The sequence below is a fragment of the Chenopodium quinoa genome, unplaced genomic scaffold (assembly GCF_001683475.1).
Source record: "Chenopodium quinoa cultivar QQ74 unplaced genomic scaffold, ASM168347v1, whole genome shotgun sequence".
Classification (NCBI taxonomy): domain Eukaryota; kingdom Viridiplantae; phylum Streptophyta; class Magnoliopsida; order Caryophyllales; family Amaranthaceae; genus Chenopodium; species Chenopodium quinoa.
Window position 1 is genome coordinate 762,500 of NW_018742483.1, and position 22,384 is coordinate 784,883.

General features: G+C 31.7%; 1 protein-coding gene across 1 annotated transcript; it reads right to left on the reverse strand.

The window, feature by feature from the left end:
- Positions 1–6,298: 6,298 nt before the first annotated feature.
- Positions 6,299–8,438, reverse strand: LOC110719139 (protein ALP1-like). Its single transcript, XM_021898045.1, has 2 exons — positions 7,493–8,438; positions 6,299–6,411 (listed from the first exon to the last, which is right to left on the reverse strand). The coding sequence occupies exons 1-2, from the start codon at positions 8,436–8,438 to the stop codon at positions 6,299–6,301; spliced, it is 1,059 nt and encodes a 352-aa protein (XP_021753737.1).
- Positions 8,439–22,384: the final 13,946 nt, after the last annotated feature.

Sequence of the window (22,384 nt, forward strand, 5' to 3'; positions counted from 1 at the left end):
AGGGAATGAATACAAGAATCGTATTACTTAGATCCATGCAATCAAATTGTAACCAAACTAGGTTAGTTCCCGTGCCATGCACGGTAATTTTTAATAATCATTATTAAACTATCATTATAATCAATTTTTATAAAGCAAAAAAATTAAAAAAAAAAATAAAAAAAATTCTAAAAATATTGACAAATTTTGAACAAAATAAAGGAATACGTAAGATATATTAGATATAAAACGATGTTGAAAATTAGTAAAATAAAGGAATTCACAAATTGTGAATTAAGAAATTTTAAATAGCTAAAATATATGTCAAATCTTTTTTATTTTAAGTAATTATATCGTATAAGATTAGAGAATTATTTTTGTAAATAAATTTTGTTTCTTTAATTAAATTTTATTCAAAAAAAAACTAAGGACATACCAGAAAATAACACGTGTCATTGTTGGTGTGTCTTTTATTATACAGTTATTGATTATCCAAATAAAAGTTTAAATATAGAGCAAACCTTCTAAGAAGGATCCCTCATTTAATTAGCAGGTACACTCTAAAGAAATGAAGTCAAAATACTAGTAGGCCAAACTAGATTGGACAGGCGATACTAGATAGAGACGAGGGACTCGAAACGATACTACCTTTATCCCAAACTAGAGCCCTATTTATCTTTTGTACTTCCCCATTTACCTTTTATTGCAGAGTTAAGCATAAAACTGGCAGGGCCGTCCCAATAAAATTGGAGGCCCTGTGCAAAATATAGGCATGAGGCCCTGCCTTGTAACCTATACTCTTAAATTCCTAATTTGTACGAATTATGTAACAATTAAAGGTCATCAACCATTCAATCTACCAGTCTTTTACATAATAAAAAAAAATTAAAAATAATAATTAAAAAAAACAAAAATTAGGAATATAGGAAAATATATTATTGTGATATTTTTCCATATAGATCTTATGATATTATATTTAGGATAATAATATATCTTAGTGATATTCTAAGATAGATTTATGGAAGTTTATATGATAGAGTTTATATTGTGTAGGTTATCTTTTGTATGCTATAAATAATAGCCAAGATCATCAATACAATTCAAGCTATTCTCTCATAAATAATTTGTCATGGTATGGTATCAAGAGCAAGTTAAATTTTGGGACCGCTCACAAAAATTCCCCCCCCCCCCACCGGTGGGATTCAAAATTTTGCTTCCGCTATGCAATATTAATACTCTTATTTTTATTTTTTTTGGGTTGGTACACGTTAATCATATGTGTATGTGAATTTTTTTTTTGGGAGAATTTTTTTTTTGTGGGAGTATGTGAGTGGACTTCCTCCACTATAATACATCTTTGGAGATGAAGACATTAAATAGCGTTATATTTGACGCAATATTTATAAAAAAAAAAAATCGGCTCTCTTGTGTCGTGAGACAAGATATATTTAGTTCTCCTTGTGCCGTAAGACAAGGTTTGTGAGTTGATTCGAGCATGATTTTGCTCCTTTGGATATGAGTGTGGTTTACTCCGAAAAACCAATAAAAGATTTGAGTGTGGTTTACTCTGAAAGACCACTAAGAGATTTGAGTGTGGTTACTCTGAAAGACCAATAAAAGATTTGAGTGTGGTTTACTCTTAAAAAACCAATATTTGATTGGAGCTCGGTTTTGCTAGGTTCGAAAAGAATGACGTTTCTGTTTGATTGATGACTGATGAGTTCGAAAAGATGAACGTTCTCATCGTTGAAAATAAAGAAACAAAAAATTTGAAGGTGACATCAACAGAGAGGTGCAACTCGATCGACTTCAACAAAGTGCGAATTTCCAATCATAACATTCGTGTTACTGTCGTTACGATTGCGGGATGGTGTTAGAAATATAGGAAAATATATTATTGTGATATATTTTTCATATAGATCTTATGATATTATATTTAGGATAATAATATATGTTAGTGATATTCTAAGATAGATTTATGGAAGTTTATATGATAGAGTTTATATTGTGTAGGTTATTTTTTGTAGGTTATAAATAATAGTCAAGATCATCAATACAATTCAAGCTATTCTCTCATAAATAATTTGTAAAAACCCTTCTACTGAAACAAATTTTTTGCACACGTTATACAAGTATACAACATTAAAACCTAACCATGTACAGTAATAAGTTAGACAAAAGCATTAATTTTTTTTATTAAACAAAATAACAAACTATTTATAGTTAATGGGTAAGCTTCAAAATTTATACATCGTATATAATTACTCAATTAGTTTCATATAAGAGTTAAATTAGAAGTCATACATTTCAATTTGGCGACGAACAAGCAATTTGTGATTGCCAAAATTGTCCGCTTCAGATAAGCTAAGAGAGGTTTACTGATTGAGCAATTGTAGTTGAAATTGGAACAATTAAAGTAGATAATCGAATTTTAGCCAGTTGAAAGTGGTTATTAATTTTTGTAGGATACTCAATCTGATCTTTGTATTTGGGGAGGGGTTTTGAAATTTCAGAAGAAAAATATGAAGAGTAAATAAAAAATAATTAAAATTTATGAAAATTAGGTCATTTATTAATTAATAGAAAAAATTTAAAATTGATGGGAATAGGGAAGGAATTAATGTTCATTAAAGGGAATTTTGGGAGCAAGACTGAATTAATGCCTATTTATATTTACTAAACATATAAAGATGCTCTATTGCATATGACAGCTCTACAATTGTACGCCTATATTGCGAAGAAGAAACTAAAAATTGGGCCTCTAGAATTTTGGGCCCTGTGCAGGTACTCACCCTGCACACGGTAAGGGTCGGCCCTGAAAACTGGGTACTATTTTTTTGCATTTTTCACCTTTTGGGTATTCTATGTTTTTTTTTCACCTTTTAGGTACTCAAGTTAAGAAACTGGTGACTTAACCCAACATAAACCCACCGGAAAAGAACACCGTACCTTAGCTAATTAAATGCAAAAAAAACTCAGTCCCTTCATTGAATTATTCATATATGACAATTATGAGGGGACTAAGTTTTTGCGTTAAAAATTTAAAACCTTTATAATATTGTGTTCATATAATAAAATTATTTCTCTTAAGTTTAAAGATCAAAATTTATACTAATTAACATGGATAATCGCACACACACCAAATAACGGGTGGTTCAATTGGAATAAAACATTGCACAAGAAGCAGTAACTCCATGTCTCTTGTAACACTCATCTTTACAAGGAGCATCAAGTAGTTTATCATGATCGCAACACAGGTGTAATCCATGGGAATTATTCCACACATTCTTTTCCTTCCACCATCATGTTCATGCTTGCTTTCTCTATACAAAATATTAATTTAATTAGTTTAAATTAAGTATCAATCAACGTCATTAAAGTCGGAAATTCTATTTTTAATCGAAAAGGGCTTTCAGAATCGAAAGCTAACATGCATAATCAAGACATCATAGTCAAATATGATTGAATGTGTTTGTATAAAACTTAATACGGGTAATGTTTCAAAAAAAAAAAACTTAATACAAGTAATATATATATATATATATATATATATATATAGTTGCTATATACTAGTATTATTTACTAAATAAGTTAGTAAACTTATAATGTTTTTGTCCATTTAAAAAAAAAAAAACTTATAATGTTTTCGTTATTTAAGAAAAGTATGTAAAATCGGAAAATATCGTAATTCGAAATCATAAGGTCATATATGAATAATTAAATCATACTCCGTAAGATTCAATGATTTGAATTGTGATTTCAATAATACAATAATGCAAAATAGTATAGAAAAAACCCATTATGAGGGGACTCAGTTTTTTCGTTTCCCATGGTCTTTTTTAAGTGGGTCCCACGTGTTAACCAAGGTACTCAGTTTTTAACTCACCTTTGGTTAACTTTTGGCTGGAAAATGTCTTTGAGTACCTAAAAGGTGAAAAAAAAACATAAAGTACCCAAAAGGAGAAAAATCTAAAAAGATAGTACCTACTTCTATACTTAACTCTTTATTGCACCATAAGTAATTCTACACTATTCACTTAATCTTCTTTTACCATCTTTTGTGATTTATCTATTAGAAAAAATATAATTATGTGGGATCTAGTTACATTCATCTTAAAATTTACTTTTCAAATATCAATTTTTTATAATTTTACAAAAGTATAATTAAAGATATTAATATCCAAGAGTGAAACCCCTTATGGTACAATAAAAAAAAACGGATGAAGTATATGTATTAATTTAATTTGCAATTAAATTACTACATATTTTAAAACATTTGTTAAAAATTTAACTAGACCATTTTTTTTAATCAGTTTTTTTTGTATGCAATTAAAATTTAGAACCTTACATACATTCACTTTCTCTCATTTAGTTTTAAAACATTTGTTCAAAAAAAATTATAAATTTTAAAACATCACATAATTGTTTTCAACTTACCTACTTGTTTTTTGGGACATCCCCATACAAGTGAAGGAGCTCGATGCTTGGCTAAACATCAATTTTATTTTATTTTTACTGGTGAGTCACGTGCACCACTTTGCACATAAATAGGTAGGGTGAAGTTGCTATGTTGTGGCAAGGAGATTGTTAAAGTTATTAGTTTTTATGCTCTCCAAGTTGGTTTTGACGTAGAGGAGAAACGGTAATTTTGGGAGGATTTATATGAGGTAGTACAGGGTGTCCCCCACACAAAGAAATTATAAATTTGTGGTGATTTAAATAGGCATGATGAGGTAATAAGTCGAGATGGCTTTGAAACTGCTCATGCATGCATGGAGGCTTTATGTATGGGCATAGGGACACTAGTGATGATACTATAATGGATTTTGCCCAATTATATGACTTAATTTTGGCTAAGACTTGGCTTAAGAAGCGGGATTCCCACTTGAAAACTTTTGGAGTGGAGCAAACACAACTCAAATAGACTTCAATTCTTGATTACAAGTAGTGTTGTTTGGGACATTTAAGTGGGTCGGAGCGACATTTGTAAAAGGGCCCTTAAGTATAGTGACATTTTTTTTATATAAATAGTACATCAAAAATGTATTTTATGAATTTTGTACTATCTTTGTTTCATATTATTTTTAATAGCTGTAAAAATGAATGCATATTTTTCTTTTATTTGCAACAAATTATTTTTTTTTTCTGAAGTTGTCATTTGTCTCTCTTATATAACATTTGTATCCTATGTTTCTTTTCTCAATTAACAATCACATAAATTTTTTTCCAAGAAGTCTATGTATCCTTCCAAAGTTGCATATTGTAATAAAGGAGGTAATATTATTAAAAAAGTTTGCCAAAATTATAGATGCATAGTCACTTGAGATTTGGCTAATTCTTCTTTCTAATTTTTCTAATTAACACTTTATTTGTACTCTTATGCTATATATTAAAAATAAAAGTTATGAAATTAGGTACACTAAAGACTTTTGAGGGACATAAGTATAAATTAAGGGGTTAGAAAATGAGAGAATTAGATAAAAAGGTTAGACACGGTACACCTAAAATAGGTGTACTTTTATAGTTAAAAAATTCATAAACTAATTGTTGCGGATAGTTTGTGCAGCAATCTTTTTCCCTTCAAACACATTACCCATTCATATCAATTCTCAAAGAAATTGTGATTTTAGGTCCCATGCAAAATTCGCACGTACAACGTTATGCTTGAATCAGGCAACCAAATCAAAGATTGAATCGAAAACCCCTCAAAACGGAGATGAAAAAGTTCGATCTGCGATGGATGGTGGACGAATATGACAATGGACGAAGATGACAATGGATGAAACTACTACAATCGAAACTACTTCTTTTATGATGATTCGTTTCGATTGCTTCACCATCGCACCACCAAATTGACCTCTCATTCTAAATCGGCTGAATTTGTGAGATTTGCGGGTGGTTGTGGGTTTGGTGGATGTGGGATCGATGGTTGCAGTTGGATACGGTTGTGTAAGTTTGGAGGTCAATCGATGGTTGTGGGTTGGTGATTAGTTGTAGTGGTGTGAGTTTGGAGGTGGCTCGGTGGTTAGTGGTATGGAATTTGGGGCTGATTTGAGAAAGAAAGAGAGGAAGAGGGGGAAAGACGAGAGAGAAAGAAATGAAATAAACCCATTCTCATTTGGAGCAAGAGAAAGAAAGAGAGGAAGAGGGCCAGGCAAAAGAGGAGAAAGAGAAGGAAATGAAAGTATATTGTATGTTCTTAATCGTAGTAGCCAACAAATGATGCATATCAGCCATTAAAATGAACATATTAGCCAATTGATATCAGGCATTAATAAAACGTATCCGCTAACAAAAAGAATATATCAGTCAACTAAAGTTACATATTAGCCAATAAAAGGAATATATCAGCCGCAAAAAGTTGCTTATCAACCAATAAAATGAACATATCAGCTAACAAATGAAGCATACCAGCCAACAAAAGAATGAAATCTGCAAACAAAAGCAACTGGTAAGCCAACAAAATAAACATATCAACAAATAAAATGAAACATATTATCCAACAAATAAAATATACATATCAGCCAACAAAATAAAGATAATAGCCAGCTAAAAAACATATTAGGCAAATGATGTCTGATAGCAGCCAACAAAAGGAATATATAAAAAATTTATAAAAAAATATATCGGCCTGCAAAATAATATATTAGCCCACACAAAAATCATATCAGCTAATAAATGGAACATATCAGCCCCAAGAAGTGAATTATATCAACCAAGCCTACCGCACACAAATTTTTGTGCGGCAACCCGCACCTAATACCTTCTCTATAAATTTTTTTAATTATAGCAGAAGAAGGTCTAAAACCCCAAAAAAAAACATGCTTCTCAATTTTTACTTTGTTTTATTATTTACATTTTTTTAATGAATTAGAATTCTATTTTAAAAAAACTAAAAGATGTGGGTCCCCTCAAAATGGTGGCCCTGAGCTATTGCTCAACCTTTTCATGCTAAGATCCGACCTTACCTGTAAGACCACTCTCAATGGTGAGCAAAAAAAATGCTCACCCACTCTCTCTACACCCACTTTCTCTCTCAAGAAATAAGTTTTGCTCATGGGCAAATTTTTTTCACATATTCTCTCCCAATGGTGAGCAAAAAAATTGCACACCCACCACTCTCTCTCTCTTACTTTTTCAATACCCCACCATTACTTTCTCTCTCCTACACAACACTTCTTTATTTATTTATTTCATTTATATTTTAACAATGTTACTCCAAATAAATAAAAACTAGTTAAAATTTGTGTAACTTATTTTTTTTTATTTTTGTCCTTTTTATCGTTAAAATTTGTCGTAAAATTAAGTACGTTATATAAATTTTTTTTTAAAAAAAGCTCAAAATTTCTTAAATGTTTTTATTTATTTTAAAAGCGGTACAATACTAGAAACCAATTACATTTGCAACGTCATGCGTAATTAAACTTAGGAAATAAAATAAACACAACAAGTAAAAGTAGCTACGCCATAGTACTTGGCTTTATTTAAGTCGTGCTAATTTCTCCCTAATTACGTGGCCCGTAGTGTTGCCAAATATGTTCGACTAAATCACGTTTCAGAGATAGATGAATTTCTCTGTCACGGAGGGAAGCTTTTCGCTGTAGAAATGCGTTGAAATCAAAGTTGGTAGGTCGGCCTACGTTGAATTCAAACGGTGGCGTTGTAGATGTTGATGCTGGTGTTGATTCTTGTTGATCTTCTTCGTAGAAGGCTCTTAGAACTTCGGCTCGAGTGTAGTTGTGGCGCTCATCTTCAACAATCATGTTGTGCATAATGATACATGCTTTCATTATGTCCCGCAGTATGTCCTCATCGTACGCCAGCGACGGTTTTCGTATTATTGCAAATCGAGCTTGCAACACACCGAAAGCTCTTTCAACGTCCTTTCGAGCGGCAGCCTGGTGGTCAGCGAACATTTTATCTTTGGCCAGTTGAGGGAATGTGATACCCTGAACAAAAGTTGCCCACTTCGGATAAATGCCGTCGGCTAAATAATAAGCCATGTTGTATTCATGGCCGTTAACCGTAAAATTTACCGGAGGAGCTCGACCATGCAGAACCTCATCGAACACTGGTGAACGGTACAACACATTAAGATCATTACAAGATCCGGGAATACCAAAGAAGGAATGCCATATCCATAAATCCTGATCCGCAACGGCTTCCAGTATTAGCGTTGCTTTCTTGTTCCTACCGGCGTACTGCGCTTTCCAAGCCGTTGGACAGTTCTTCCATTCCCAATGCATGCAATCAATGCTGCCTATCATGCCTGGAAAACCACGCATTTCATTTTGATGCAGTATCCGGGCCAATTCATCAGTTGTAGGGTTTCGCATGTACTCGGTTCCGAACTGGTCAATGACCCCGGCACAAAAACGTTGTAGGGCAACTCGAGCGGTTGACTGACTGATTCGAACGTATTCATCAACAGCGTCTGCAGCCATGCCATAGGCTAACATTCGTATCGCGGCTGTACATTTTTGCATAGGTGATATGCCTAACTTTCCAGTTGCATCCCTACGTTGCTGGAAGTAAACATCACCTTCAACGACCTTGTTCATTATACGTAAAAACAAAGGTCGTTGCATACGAAATCTTCTTCTAAATTGGGTGGTATTGTACACAGGATTATCGGAAAAATAATCATTGAACAGCCTGGCATGTCCCATTTCCCAATCTCTTCTGTTCGTACCCCCTCTACGTGATTTTGAAGTACGTTGGGATTGTGTTTGGGGCATGAGGAAAGATGTGGGTTGGTATGTGAAGAGTTCATCAACGAGTTGATCATATTCTTCATTATTGGAAGAAGATGAACTTGAACTTGAACTTGATGATGGTCTGGAATACATCATGTATTAATATTGTAATTTTCTGAATTGGTGTGGTTGTGGATATGTGCCATGCCTACTATATATAGCAAATAAATCAAATGAATATGTGGTTACAAATCTGAATGACCACACCAACTAAAGCATTCAAATTTTCAGCCACGGAATAGGTATACTATGCTAGTTGACAATGACAAATCTTGACAAAGTGAATTCAGAACAAAAGTGACTACACCATGTCGGTATGAATGACCTAAAGTTAAAGCATACTGACAAAGTTAATTCAGAAACATGTGACTACACAATGACAAAAATGTGACTACATGTTAAACATAAAAGACTACATTGCGCATAATTAAAAACTTAAAAGACTACATTGCGCATAATTAAAAACTTAACTAATACAAGCGTACACCTACTACAACCAAACATGCTTATAAGCCCTGTAATTTACCCAGTAAGAAATTCTTGTACGACTCTTCTTCAGGAGTGAGTGGCGTAGGCGAATTCTTCATAGCTTGCACCATATCAAACCAGGTTTTCATCTTATGAATGTCAAGTTCCTCCCTTTTCCTCTGTTCCTTCTCCCTTTCAATTTTGATCCGCTCTTCCTTCAGAATGGCCTCCCTCTCGCGAATTGTTGCCAATTCCTTCATTCGTTCGCTAAGCTCAGACGAACCACTGTCCGAAGCTACTTCTTTCCCTTTACTCGGGATTAGTTAGTAAATCATCACTAAAACCAGAAAATTGTTGACGGAAATTTGGGTTGTTTGGATCCATTAAAAGATTCTGCATCACAAAACAAAAGATAAATATTTTTACTAAGATTTACTCAAAAAACAAATTAAAATGACAACAAATCCAAAAAAATATCAACAACTTTATTAACCAATTCACATATATACTAATTTAAAGTCATAACTAAATTTTAATATTAAAAAAACAAATTAACCAATAATTTCAAGACTTTATTAACTACAAATTTAGTAATGTATGGAGAAAACATCAACAACTTTCTTCAATTACATAATGCAATTACAGTACATGGCCTACAATATTTTTTTAAAAAAAAAACACACATATACTAATTTTAATACATAACTACATGTATATATTTAAAATAAAATTAACCAATAATTGCAACACTATATTTACTACAAATTTAGTAATGTAAGGAGAAATTATCAACAACTTTTTTCAATTACATAAAGCAATTACATAACATGCCATACAATATTTTTTTTTTTTTCCAAAAATCACATATATACTAATTTTAATACATAACTACATGTATATATTTTTTTTTAAAAAAATAACCAATATTTGCAACACTTTAACTACAAATTTAGTAATTTATGGAGAAAATATCAACAACTTTGTTTAATTACATAATGCAATATAATTACATGGCTTACAATATTTTTTTTTCTTCAAAAAATCACATATATACTAATTTAATTACATAACTGAATTTAAATATTTTAAAAAAAAAATTTACCTCAATATGGATGTTTTGCAACAAATATATTCTTCTACAAATTTAAAATGCTTAAGAAAATAAAAAAGTGGAGGATTTTAGGTGATTACGAAATTATATCAAAACATATCAAAATGCATGTCTATTTATAGAGAATTTAATTTTATGACCGTTGGTAATTTTTTTTTTTTTAACAAATATATTTTTCGGAAAATCAGTTACAAATAATATTACCGTTGTAAACGGCTAGTATTTTCTCATTGGTCAATCCCCTGCGCAAGACACGTGGCGCGCTCTGATTCGCCAGCAATTCTGACGCGCCTCTGCCAGCGATTTTTTTTTTTTTTTTTTTATTTTCTAAGCGTCAAAACGACGCGTTTTGGAAGCGGCCCTTCAGACCACTCCATCAAAACGCGTCGTTTTGATAAGGGCCCAGCCAAATTTTTTTAATTGCGTCTGACCTGCTGTGGGGCCCACTTCCTTCACTGTAGCTACACGAAAATGCTCACTCTTTGGGCAAATTTCATTTTGCCCATGGGCTTTTTTTGGCTTGATCAAATTTTCTCACCTTCTACAATGGTGAGCATTTTATTTTCCCATCAAATTTGCCCATGAGCAAATAAAATGCTCACCATTGACATTGCTCTAAAGAGCATGGATATACAAAGTTGCTTAAATTGCAAGGTCATCCAAGGGAAATTGGCTATCATGTACAATTCATTTGAAAGAGAAGGTGAATAAAAAGGGAACACGAGAGGAGCCTATGGTAAGACGGTGGACTTTAAAGGGATGCAAATGCTAAGGTTTTTACTTAAAAAAAGTACTCAATTAAAGAAGCGAATTGATATGGAAAGGGGGATCCGAATGTGACATGGTTAAGAATGAAGAACTACTTTTTAAGAGTTGCTAAAGAGGTCTTAAGGAAATCAAGGGGAGACTTCGATGTGGAGAGATATATACTTCATGGTGGAATGAAGAGGTGAAATATTTAAGGTTGCGTTTGGATACTCACATTTCATTTGAAATCACTTATTTCAATTCCACAATTTCAATTTCTAGAATTCAATTCCAAGTTTCATGTTTAGCAAGTTAAGAATTTCAATATCTGGAATTGGCTAAGTAATTTCACTTTCTAAAAATGGCCAAGTTGATTTTTATTTCCCTATAATTTTATTACCACCAACAAAATAATTGATTTTTTTTCCACCAATTATTTTCAGAATATATATATATTTTTTTGCTTTTCGCTTTTTTTTTTTTAATTCTCGAATCATAACTTTTGTACGTAATTTTAATCAACAACTCAGAGAATTAAAATAACGAGGGAAAAAAACTACGAATTAAAGAAGAACGAAGAATAAAAAATCTGTAGTATAAGGGTACAAGATTCAATCAGCCGCATAAATCAACAAACCGAAACAAAACTAAAGCATGAATTGGGGGAAAACTTAACAATAATCCTTAATTTCATCAAATTGACAAAATTACACAACCAAAAACTGACAAAATATTTCGCTCCTTGCTGAACTTGGATTTGAGTTCCGCCATAGCAACTTGGAAATCGAGAATTGTGGTCTTCTTCAATTTTGTAAGATTATCACTTTAGAAGTGTAATTTTACAGTAGTGGAGGAGAGGAAAAAACTCTAGAAGAGAGAAAGCTTGCGTGAGAGTTGAGGCTGTGAGAGGTAAGAGAGCTTGAAGAGAGAGAAAGCTTGAGTGAGGGAGAGGCAGAGCACGAAGAGGAGAATGGCAGAGAGCACGTAGAGAGAGAGCAAATGTCGTTATTTCTGAGGTGGTGGGATTTCAAATGATGGGTTTTTGGATTGAATTTCAAATTCTGATATATGGCCTCATGTTTTAATTGGGTTGATATTGGGCCAATTCTAAATCCCAATGTTTAGATTACCTAAACATGAAAATTTGGCCAAATCCAGCATTTCAAATGAAATGCTTTAAACCAATTATGCCATAAGGGGAATTCCCATTGGTACCACACTACCACCCTTGTTTTGACTATTCCCATTGATACACTCTTAAAATTTTGTCTTTCCATCAGTACACCCGTGGTGTGGTCTTTTTTCCAACCGTGACTAACACCGTAAAACTATTTCATTAAGTTAAAATAATTAAGGAAAAGACTATAATACCCCTTTTAAACATCTAATGTCTCGATTTACGTGTCGAAAATTATTCGGTTAAAGTTTTGGGAGTCATTTAGTTCTTAAGTATACAAATTTACCTCAAATTTAGCAAAAAAAAATAACGCAAATGTCTCATATGCGTGTCAAGAAATGTCTCGGATTGCGTGTCGTTACTTTTTTGGGACAACAATTGTCCGGTTAAGGTTTTAGGGGTCATTTTGACTCTTTATGGAACTAAATCGAACTCAAAATTGTCAAAAAAATTACAAAAATGTCTCGTTTTACGTGTCATGACAAAAAAATTAAGAATTATCCTGACGTGCAAAAAAAGAGACATTTTTGTTAGTATTTTGACAATTTTGAGTTCGATTTAGACCCATAAAGGATTAAGATGACCCTTAAAACCTTAAGCGATAATTATTATCACAAAAAAGTAACGGCATGCAAACCGAGACTTTTCTTGACATGCATATGAGACATTTGCGTTATATAACTTAATGAAATATTTTGGGAAAAAGACCAAACCACGGTTGTACCGATGAGAAGGTAAAAATGTAGGAGTATATCAATGGGAAAAGTCAAAACTAGGGTGGTACCAATGGGAATTTCCCAATCTTTAATTATACAAAAAAGGGTATGCTATCAAGCCTTGGGAAATGTGAGAACGACAAAACTTTTGCTATCTATAAGGAGGCTAAGAGTAAGGCAAAAGCAATTGTTCGGAAAGCAGAAGGAAAGGCTTATTAGTAAGTTTATGAAAAGCTTAAATCTAAGGAGAGAGAAAAGGTCATTTATAAGATGGCAAAGTGATGAATAAAAAGTTATACCGCAAGTGCAATGTCTCAGTTGTTAGCAGAGACTTAGCAAAGTATGAGTTGAATCCCACATGGAGACAATTCTATTAGTTTCTGCACAATTATTTAAACTGTAGAAACGAAAAGTGATTTGATGATCAATTAACTAAATATGACAATAATGAAAAATATGGTTGTTCTCTGATAAATTAAAGTGTAGAGTTTACATTCAGTCCACCATGCTTATACCAATTCAAGAAATGCAAACAAGTCATTAATAAACAAACTAGGTCGAATAACTAAAGCGCTTGTTGATCCTACGGTCGAGATTTAATACTTACGAATTAACATATGTAGTTCGGTCGATAACATAATAAAATTCACCAAGTGTAATTAAGGCTCTAAAAATATGATCTTTCAATTCTAATTTTTATTAGCTAAATAATAAACTCATGATATTGGCTAATTACATGAATAAACAATAAGGCAAAAATCAATTGGAATTATTCAAACCCTAATTCATAAATTTATAAATAATTAAGCACAAATAATCAAGGTATAAACATAGCTTCCCTCACTTAGCCCTAGAAAACGACTATTCACTCATAATTGAAATAAACAAAACAAAAGAGATAAATAAACTTGAATTCATAATACGAGGAAGGATATTTGCATGGTAAAGTGTGTCAAATATAAGAACCAAATTGTTCAAGTATAAGACAGAGAAATCAAGGATATATAGGTGGAAGGGGTACATAATTCGATATTTTTTTTAATGGTAGTCAAGGAGTTGTGACATATTATACCTTTGAGAGTGATGAAGTATGTGCGGAGTATTAGGAGAGTAGAAGTGGGGATTGAAACAAAGAAGATGAAGCCTAAGAAGGCGGTTGGTCTTGATGGTATACCAATAGAGGTGTGGATTAAATTGATATTGATTAGTTAACAAACCTCTTGAACAAGAGATGTTGTGCGCTACAAGGATCCGCAAGAATGGAGGAAGAGTACCTTGGTCTCAGTTTAAAAAAAAAAGGAGTCGCTCAAGATTGTTCTAACTATCGAGGTATTTAGCTTATGAACCACACTATGAAGTTGTGCCGTTGTGAAAAATTAAAGGTGATTGAACATAGGTTAAGGGCATGCACAATAATTTTGGATAACCAATTTGGTTTTACGCTCGGCCAAGATATTTAATAAGAAAGCAATCTATTTGATAAGACAATGCAATTATGGAGCTATATTGAGTAAAGAAAAAGGATATAGATATGACATATGATTTTTACTAATTTATAGTAAGCCTATGACAAGTTTCCAAGAGAGGTACATTAGTGGGCAATCTTGAAGAAAGTTATGGTATTACTAGAAGATATGTGGACCTAGGGTTAAAGATACGTACTGGGATGTGTCAACAAATGTGAGAACGTGTGGAAGGTTGACAAAAGATCTTCCTTTTACAATAGGATTGCATCAAGGGTCTCCCTTAACCCATTTTCTTTTTGTAGCGGTTCTAGATAAAGTAAACGAACAGGCCAATTCAAGATGAGGTTATATGGTATAAGTTGTTTGCGGATGATATTAGTTTGTTGAATTAAGCTAAAGATGGGATCCATGCCAAATTGGAGTAGTGGATTGGATACAAAGGTGGGAATCTAGAGGGTTTAAGCTAACTAAATATTATTTGGTATGTCTATGTGATACACAGAGGGTAAAAAGCAATGATGTAGCTAGTTTGTTTAATTTGGACATAAAGGATTTGACCATTAGTTAGTGTTTTAATATCTTGGATCGATCATCCAAAAATATGGTGACATTGATTAAGACGTTGCCCTTAGGATTAAGACAGGGTAGCTTAATGGAGAGTGGCCACAGGAATGTTATGTGACCGAAGCATTTCGTTACTTTTAAGAGGAAATTCTACAGGATTGACATAAGACCAAAGTTCCTCTATAGTACCGAATGTTGGGTTTATAAGAGGGAGCACATTAAAGAGATAGATTGTACGGAAAATGCGCATGTTAAATTAAGTTGGATGTGCGAGAACACTCAAAGAGATTGGATAAAAAATGAGTTGAGGTTATTCTTGGGAAAGTAGGTGTTGCAGGCCCTACAAACAATTTAAAGAAAAATTGCCTGCGCACCAATACGAAGAGTGGAAGAGTGAGATCATGGAGAGGTTAAACGTGGTAGACAGACATCAAAAATAACTTGGTTGGAAGGATATTAAGCATATGGATTTGCATGAAAATAAGGTATAATAGTTGGTCATAAAAGATAAAGGAGGTAGATTTATGTGGATGACTATACAAAATAATAACTTTTTTGGTTCATGTAGCCGACTCCCTTCTAGGATTAAGGCTTTGATTTATGATTCATTAGCCTACTTATTCATTAAAACGCCCATTGATAATTACTTTGTAACACAAGTTTATGCATTTGGGAGAATGGGAGTTGGTTTAGGATGGAATTCAAACTTTATGTTCAAAATCATTGGAAAAATTCTTGCACTGGATTATTAATGATTTAAGGATTTCAGTGAACTTTTGTCTTGGGGGTCCGAACATGATAAATATTTACTATTACTTTTTGATTGAGGAGGAAGTTGGAGCCAAATTGTTCAAGACCCAAGTAATATTGTAGGTTTTTTTAATGAATTCCATTTTGTATCATTATCAATCCACGTATTTGAGACTATGACAAAGCATAGTAAATTAGAACGATTAGAATGGTCTGACTTGATATCATTGTTTTGTAAGAATAACCAAGTTAATGAATAAAAAAAATTTATAAAGAAAAGTAAGTCAGAACTAAAACTTCTATTTTTCTGTTGCAAACAATCTGATTAATCCATTATTGCAGATAGAAATGGAAGAATAAGAAAATACATAATTGCTAGACGAATGATGGGGGATGATCTTTAATCGTGTCAATAGTGCAGGTGACTGAGAATCAACCATTTTAGTATGCAAGAAATTCTTGTCAATTACCAACTCCTTACGAGTTAAAATAAAATTTTCTGATAATATACCAATCACAATCCTCTCTAGGCTGCTGCAAAGGTTTCCCAACCTTAAAAAGATAAAGTTCGATGAATATGGAGGAGACCTAAATGAAGCTGTTGTTGCGATTGCGCAGTCCGGGTTAGACCTTGAAGATTTGCAGGATATGACATATGGTCGAAATCAACGAGTTGAATGGTTTAAGGAGCTGGGTTCAAAAATGAAGAATCGGAGAGTACTGAGGTATTCAGGTGGATATGGAGATGTTGATCTTGTCAGAATAGCAGACTCGTTACCTCATATAGAGGACTTGCACATATATCTTTCACCGTTAAGAATATAATGAGGATGTGGAAGGAGGTAACAGACTTGTTGCGACTGATGCAGGGATAGATTATTTGTCATCCAAGCTCAAGAGATTACGCAAGATAGATCTTGTGAAAGAATCATGTAATTCAGATAAGTCCCTTATTTCGCTGTCAAAGAATTGTGCATTACTAGAGCATATTGAAGTTATATCCTATTTTGTTACCTTAAAAGGTATGTCATAGCTTATTAATAACAGTCATAATTTGAATTCATTTTACCTATGTGCACATTTTAAGATTGATGGATTATTTGACATATCGAATGGTAATTTCCTACCCAATTTACGATCTCTAAGGCTGGCTATGGTTCACATATTGGATGAGTTTCTCATTTCTACAATAGAAGCACAAATCCTTTTTACTGACTTGGCTCTTAACCATTGCAAAGGCTACACGTTTACTGGGTTATTAAGGCGGCTACAACACTATTCTTAATCTCTGAAATCTTTAGAGTTGTTGAGTGTTGAATTCCTCACAAATAAGCATATCGAGTACTTGTCTTGTTTCCTCCAAAACCTGACATCAATAAAGCTCTCTGATTATTACCATCTATCTGATTCAGCTTTTGCTATGATCACACAAAGATGTACTTGTCTATCCTCTATTGAAATGACTGTAACAAGTCTCGGAAGAGAAGAATACAATTATGATGGCCTATTGAAGAATTGTGCAATAAAGTACTTGAACCTATCATCAAATCGTACAATGAGCCCTAATGTTCTGAAAAGTATTCTTAACATATGTCCTGAAGTGGAGAAGCTCACACTATGTCAATATTTTTCCGTACCCCATGATCGACTAAATGTCCCTAACATTCTGAAGTGCAACAAAAGCCTTTTCAAATTGGTTTTAATTGGATCCCATCTTCTGAATGATTACGGAGAAGACTTGGAATCAAAGTTCTCACTGTTAGAGAAGTCGATCTTGAGATTTTCAGATATAAACGATAAATTACTTACAAAGTTAGGGAGGATCTGCCGCAGATTGACTTGCCTGGATCTGAATACTTGCAAGAAAGTGACAGAGGCAGGGATAAAGGAAGTGGTGAAATCGTGCAAACGAATGAGATACTTGTCCTTATGTATGAACATAATAGCATGGATTGTGACAAACTCATCTTCTTTGAGAAAAATAGTCTCTCCATCTCACAAATACCCAGATGACAAAAACCAGAAACTCTTCCTGCAGCAAGGTTATCTTGTCCTCAGGGATCCACAAGAGCCCGATGAAAATGATGATATTATTCTCAATCACTTCAATGCATTGATATATGAGAAAATACAAGTTTATTTTGAATTTTGTTTATCTAATGACATTTTCGTAAATAAATTAACAAAAAATCTCAGTTAGCATGGCATTTTCTTAAATAAGTCAATATTTGTGGGACCTGCATATTAATGAAAGTAGTTCACTTATTTACAAAAATGTCATGCTGATTGGGATGATTTGTTGATATATTTATAAAAATGCTAATAGATAAACAAATTTTGTTTATCATGAAGATGAAATAGGGCTCCTTCATTGAAATAAGTACGCTACTTGATTGTTTTCGCGGTTAATACTTTGTAGTGTCTTAATGTTTATTTTCTGAATGTTGTCTCATATATATGTTCTGCTAAGTAAATACCTTGCCTTGGATTGTAGTTAAGAACAAGTGAACAATCCTGTTCATTACTTCCCCTTTTTAAACTGCTATGTAATTATCTTACAATGGTTTGAGTAAGATGTGTAACGGTTGTGTACTTCCCCTTTTAAAATGCAATTAGAGCGATTTTTCAAAGAACTTAATAACGAATCCTTAATTGAAATAACATAATTGCATTGCACAATGATCAAGATGATGAAAATTTATTCGAAAATAAGCACAAAAGATACACATACAACCAATGTATGTGGGAGCCACATAAATTATTGCATGGCATCATTTCATTGGTAATTAATATGGGCCCCAAACTCCACTAATTTTGAATTTTCATTCAAATTTGAATTGAAATTTCTAATTTAAACTAATGTTTAAAATTCAAATGTTTTGTCAAATCAAAAGCTAGTAATTTAATTTTTTTATTTTGTTTTTTTTTTGAAAAAAAAACTGTTCATTTCTTTATGAACAACATTTCAGAGAAATAGCAAAAGGGCGACCATGAAAGATAGGAAAAAAAATTTGAAGCTGCTTCATTATCGTTATAGAATGTTGAATATACATCCGCAAGTCAGATTAATCGATGTAATTGGATAAATTTATCGAATTTAACTGGACAATTAAACCTCATGATATTATTAAGAATTTCAAATTTTAATTAACAATATAAACTGGTGTACTTATTTGCAATTATGTATTTGTGTAACATTGTTTAATGGGGTTGATGAATATGGTGTAACTACGTAGTAATGTAGTATTGTTTAATGGGGTTGATGAATATGGTGAATGATGAAGAACGGAACCAAAGTTCAGAGCAGACAAAAAAAAAGATAGAAAAAGAAAAAGAAAAAGGTGAGAGAAAGAGAACGACATTGTGGAAACTAGTGTAATTATTTGCAATTAAAATGATCTATTGAATTATTGAAATTGGTCATCTGCTTCTTCTTTTTTTTCATTTTCTATTGAACTTGAAATTGTGTAGAGATACAATAATTATTAAAGTAACAAAAGTGGCCAAAGTCATATTCGTTAGTAAAAAAAATGGAGAGTCAAATGACCTCGACAATGGCTGGAAAAGATAAAAGGTCGGCGAAAATGCCAAAAAAAATCATGATAATATTAAACACTTTAACTTACTAATTTATTTAGTAACACAAGCAGATTATTTAGCAGTACAAGCAGTTATGTTAGATAACCAAATACAAGAGACGTAGCACTACTTATTATTAACCAAAAAAAAAAATCCTACAAATGTCGATGTTTATCTTGCAATATTTATTACAAACAATGAACATAAATTTGCACCAATGAAATATTGTTTTCGAGTTCGATCTCTCACAAGAACATGAGTTACCCTTTTTCAAATTTTATTTGTCCTTACCCTCCAATTGATATTTACAAAGATAGTAACATATATTGTATCCTAAATCTTGTGATGAGTAAGTTATATTTTATAAGTACACTTTTGTAATAACAACAAAACCTAAATAAATTGTGAACATATAATTATTAGTAATAAATTGATGTATTGAATATAATTCTCAATAATTTTTCAAACTTTTAATACTATACATAGACCATAGTTATAACTTTTAAATTTACCAATTTACCCTTAATAATTTAAATCAATAAAATACATTAATCGTTATAGGAAATAAGGCAACATTATATTGATCACGTGTAATGATTTTTGTTTAAATTTTTTTCATGCCTGAAAAAAAAGGCAACAAGTGTTTAAACTTATGGATGATGTGAAGTAGACACAACCACTGAAAAGTCATAAGAAATAAAGTTGAATACGTAAATATATAGTAATCGAGTTTCACATCAATATTATCCATTGATGTGAAACAGTAAGTATATGATCAATTACCAACGATACAATGAAGAGTAATATATTTTGTTTGCTAAATGTTTTCATGTTGAATATTAGAATATCTCACAATGTTGCTAGTTACTAACACGTTGCTCATAAATTGTTACACATTAAATTTGGTACCGGGTTTGTATTTCATCCTTAATCACAATGGTTTTTTTAGTATAGTTTCCTTAATCACATAATTATATGGTAACAACAAATAAAAATATAGTATTTGAACCTATTTATTTTATTCATATGTGATACTTTTTTTAGTAACAAATTTAAAAAAAAAACGAAAAGTAATAACTTATTTAATAAAATATGTCGTAAACACATGGGATATTTAGCAATAAATGACAATAATTATATTGTGTGTAATCAATCATGATTCGATTTAAACTCTTATATATTTTATTTAAATCTTCAAATCTATAAAGTAAAACTACTACACTTAGATTCTAACTCTCAAAGGCCTCAATACTGTTTCAATTTTAATGTTTACAAGCATATAATTCATCCTTAAAAAAAAAAAGCATCCTTTTTTTAATAACACTTTGTTTAATTTTATTAAGACTTTGTATCTAACACTACTTGATTGTTTTTATTAACACTTTTCATTTATTGATACTATAAGAAAACTAGTCTTTTTCCACATATTTAATACGAGTAAATTTTTTTGTAAAATATAATATGAGTAAACTAGTATAAGTAAATATGATAAAATCAAAATAAAAAAAAATTAAACCAACTTATTTAGTAACGCAAATAAATAAGATAAGTTATAAACACACGGGAGTATTTAGCAATAAGTGATAATAATTTTTGTGTAACCTTAGCCTTTGTGAGTTCATGTTAACTCTCAATTATTTAATTAAAAATCTTCAAGAAATGAATAAAACCCTCCAATGTATGAATTAATCCGTACAACACTTGATAATTGTATAATAGTAGCTAACACCTATTTAATTTTATATAGTTCCTTATATGTAATAAAAATATAATTTGTACTTTTTTGGTATGTTTGAATTTTTTTGTAGTAACAAGAATGACAAATTACTAACATTTCTTTACAAAAGTTAACAAACGTAGTAATGTTAAAATTGTCCAACTTTATAAATTTTTTGAAAAAAATATATTGATATGGATGTTTATAAAAATATCTTTAAAAAATAATTTCATTGGTTTTTTTAATAATAATTTTTTGATTTGTAGTTTGTAAAATATCGTAAAATGAATTATTATTCGATTCTTATAATAAACATCTCTCTCCATTAATGACGTTGACTAGGATGCTATTTTTTCAGTAACAAAATTGTATATTTTAGTAACTAAAAATATTTTTAGTAACCAGAAAAATTATTTGGCGCCAATGAAATTTGTCCCGCCTTCTTATGGTAAATGGCGCCAAAAATCAAAAACTTTTCCCTCTCAAATTTCCCTCTCATTTTTTAGCTAATAATGAGTTGTCAATTTTTAATTGGTAATATATGTTGGGACCACATACATTCAATGTATGTGTATCATTGTCCTAGATATCACTAGTGATTAGTAGTGTCCATTCAACTTTAAGGAAGTTATAATGAATAGTCTGAGTAGAAGGTAGATAAAAAAAGTTTAAGATATATTGCAGGCAAAGACCCATCAAAATACATACAATTAAATGATAAATAGTTAAAGAAAACTCGCGAGTCACAATATACTCAGGGCCGGCTAAGGGCCTGTGCAAACAGACCCTTAGCACAGGTCCCCGGAATCTCGAGGGCCCATTTTTACTTGAAGCCCAGTTATGTGAAAAAAAACTCGTCTTTGCTTTGTGTTTTGTGAGTTCTGTCTAATTCTTTATTGCTTCGGTCTATTTCAACTTTCAAGAATCTTTTCATCCTAAATTAACTCTTCAAATTCATTTATTCCATAATTATTCCCATTAATTTTAATTCCCATAACAATAGTCATACTTGTATAAAACTTTCCATTTTTCTAACTTCTTTTCTAATTTGTCAGTAAATATCATGTCTTTACTAAAAGAAAATAAATTAAGCTTCCAATTTAATAACTCCCTTCAATACCTCTGTTAATCACAATGGTTAATTGGTTATGAGGGTTATATTTTCCAATCCCTGAACTGAGTCCAATCGAAAAATTATTTCATGTTTTCCACAATTAAATTACTTTAAATCTCAAATTTCTACAAACACCCAGTAATTAGATTACTCATTGTTGTGAATTTGGGATTATTAGTTCAAAATTAAAAGTTTATCCAATTAAAAGAATCAGTTATGAGGTACCCATAAAGCATAATT

Bases quoted from the DNA above. Each gene is read 5' to 3' on its own strand.
- LOC110719139 (XM_021898045.1), bottom strand. From the start codon at position 8,438: ATGTTAGCCTATGGCATGGCTGCAGACGCTGTTGATGAATACGTTCGA. The intron at 6,412-7,492 runs GTAATTAGGGAG...TTTTGTTTGCAG, and splicing joins TTGGCAACACTACGGGCCAC to ATTTCATTCTTTTGTTGGCT.